General features: G+C 50.5%; 1 protein-coding gene across 2 annotated transcripts in view; it reads right to left on the bottom strand.

Annotated features, from left to right (window-relative positions):
- The window catches only part of PLCG1 (phospholipase C gamma 1), a 159,756-nt gene that overhangs the window by 11,038 nt on the left and 145,707 nt on the right, over positions 1-3,011 (bottom strand). For both annotated transcript variants that reach the window (XM_019509788.1, XM_019509789.1), the window contains exons 21-23: positions 1,630-1,733; positions 783-879; positions 490-559 (exon numbers count right to left, since the gene is read on the bottom strand). In XM_019509788.1, coding sequence (XP_019365333.1) covers positions 490-559; positions 783-879; positions 1,630-1,733 — 271 coding nt within the window. The remainder of the gene's footprint in view (positions 1-489; positions 560-782; positions 880-1,629; positions 1,734-3,011) is intronic.

Here is a 3,011-nt window from a genome sequence, read left to right as displayed (position 1 = left end):
CCCCCCCCCCCCAGCCCCTCCACTGCTGCCGCCCGCCTGCCCTGAGTGCAGCCTCTGGCCCTGGGCCTGTGACAGGCAGCCCACCCTCGCCTTGTGTATAAATGTGGAGACACGTGCCCCCCCACACCTCCCCCAGGGTCCTCGCATGCACACAGCATTTAATCAGTGACATTAATTGACTACACCAGCCAAAAAAAGCCAATTGCTGACAGTATCAATTTTTCTTTTATTGGTGCCAATCCGATACGGATCAATATATTGGTGCACCTCTAATCCAGGGGGCAGAAGGCATCCTAGGGGCAGGAGAGGAGCTGCTGCCTAGAGATCACTATGCCACAAAGGACTAGCTGCAAACAGGATAGCAGCTGGAGGGGGAGGAGAAGGAAGGAGAGATGAGGGCCTTCACACCAAGCAATGGTCTCTCCAGGACCAACGCAGGAGACTAAAAAGAGAAACCAGGATCCCAATCCCCTCCCCACATTCACTTACCTATCTGACAGGACGGTACATCAAGGACACCTCCAAGCAGGTCTCCCAGGGGACTGTTCTCATCTAGCTGCTATTGAGAAGAGATCACAGGCCAGTGGGTTAGAAGTGATGCTGGTGCAGCAACAAGTCTGTTTCTATACAGGTCACGCTAGAACAGTCATCTGTGAGGAGCAGTCAGGAGAGGAGAACTGCCCTTGGGACTTAACAATAGCTCAGCCTGCCTCAAGACCATAATCCACCCTCTCTCTCTGTTCACCATGTTGCCCCTCCAAACTACACCAATTTGTGCTTACCTCCCTTTCAGGCTCCAGACCCATGGGACTGACTATTTCCTCCACATAGTTGGAAGGAAACCACAGCTGCTTCTTGCCTCCATAATCCCCTCTCCACCTGCAAAAGACACAAGCTGTAGCCCTCCTAGAACAGTCACCAGCGGCACAAGACACGTAATAACAACCCCTGCAGCAGCAGCCTCGGCGCTTCTGTGGTTTCTGCTCAGGCCAGAACAGATGGGCACAAATGACTGGAGTCCTTGAACTTTCCACCTCATGAATGTCGCAGCTTCTAATGCCCACAGTTGGCAAAACACTGGGTCCCCTTCAGTGAGAATCCTGCTGGCTGAGCAATACCCATGGCTCCCCCCAGAGGAGTCTGGCAAAGGAGACTGAAATGGCAGATAATGGTGTAACCAGGCTAGATAACAAATGGTTCATTAAAAGAGAATGGGGGAGTGAGCTGTGGTGGTGGTGAAACTGCGCGTGCGCACGCACGTGCACGCACACCTCTTGACAGCCCCCTCCAAAATCACCCCTGAAGCTCCACTGCATTCACTAGGCTTTGCTGGAAGCTTTCTGGCCCTAGGGAGATGTGTTGGAGCCTGGCATCCTTGCTTTACCCACAGGCCAGGGAATGAGAAAAGGTGATAGAAGCAACACTCCTTAAGTCTCCTCCCCCACATAGTACCATTACACAGATTGGACGGGACAACACGTAGGAGTCCAAGGGCAAGTTTAGTCTTCATGCCCTTGCACCCCTCAGAGACTGCAGACATGGGAAGCTGTGTTCTAGCAGGTGTCTAGTTACAAGTCAGGAAGGCCAAACATCTCCATCACCCTGAGGGGCGGCATGGGGCAAACTCACCAGCCTCCTTCCTGTTTCTCCACGTTCTGGATGATGGCATTCTTTGTGAAGGTGAGCTCGTCGTCCCGCTGTGCCTTGTAGTCAAACAGGGCTTTGACAGCACACTGCAAAAGCAACACGGTGCTGTGAGCCATGAGTCTAAGGGGCTGGCATTGAGGTCATAATGGAAATAGTGAGAGAAGATGAGAGGGGACTAAAGGCTGAAAAACTACCTCTATACTACATGCTGCCATAGCAAGTATGACTGAAGGGGTGCACAGGGCCTGAAATTCATAGCCACAGGACTGGCTCACTGACAGGCACCGATCATTAGCTTCATTAGAACTAGCAACTAACAGGAAAATACATAACCCCCAGATGAACAAGTACCCATGCCTGTCCACAGAGGCTGGGAGCCTTAGTTCACTCTAACAGCTGAGGTGTGCAGCTCCAGAAGTCCAGGGTTCAATCCCTAGCATCAACCAAGATAGCAGTCATCTTAAATGCAAGAATGGACTCACTTAGTAGCCATCTTCCTGGTCTGATTTCGCATTTCAACTTTAGGGCTGACAGAAAAAAAAACACCACTGCCTATACATCAAAATTCACTCAGAACAAAGAGTAAAGACCAGCTTTCAGGGGGGCTGCAAGGCATATAGAAAGAGAGACGGGCCCTAACCCAACCTTGGTTTTCTAAACAGCACATGGGCAGTTGCACACACGTTTGGCTTGCAGCCTCCTGTGCCACAGGAGACACATGTACACAAGAATTTTTTGTATTCAGTTGCTCAGATGCGCAAACAGCTTTTTCTATGTACAGACTCCGAGTTGGCCGTTGCAAATGAGGCATGAGTTTGTGTGCAGAACTTTAAAAAAAAAAAAAGAATCAAAGCTGTAATAGGTTTTTCATTGTCTTTATCCTACTGCTAAGAACCTAGTGAAAAGAAACGTGTAGAAGCTTCAGAGAGGAATGTCTGGAGTCACTCTCCCAGAGCATGTGCCAGCAGAGGGAGCTGGAACAGACTGTTTTGAACCCATGCATGACGTTCTGATCCCCAGAGGAAAAAGCAGATTCTTCCCTCCCTTGGGAGTGAACTGGTGGGGACCGAAGTGCACTCCCCAAGCTTCCGAAGGCAGCCTTCTGAAACACAGGAATAGCCCACAAAGCAGCGATCCCCGGAGCCAGCTCTGCAGGGGAATCGTCAGACAACACTTTTTGGGGGGTTATCACATTATCTTGACAAAGCACATACAACAAAACAGATGAGCTGCACACAATGCCACAGGGAAGCATGCTCAGTGGGATTTCTCTGCTGCATAATACAGTAAGGGACCCTGAAAACAGAACTAAGCATGCAACCTAGTGATGGGCAGGGGAGGAACAAGCAACTCATCACCTCCAC

This window comes from Gavialis gangeticus, unplaced genomic scaffold (genome assembly GCF_001723915.1).
Source record: "Gavialis gangeticus isolate Ggan-Ray unplaced genomic scaffold, GavGan_comp1, whole genome shotgun sequence".
Lineage (NCBI taxonomy): Eukaryota > Metazoa > Chordata > Crocodylia > Gavialidae > Gavialis > Gavialis gangeticus.
Note: the sequence above shows the minus strand (reverse complement) of the source record. Positions and strands in the feature narration are given on the sequence as shown.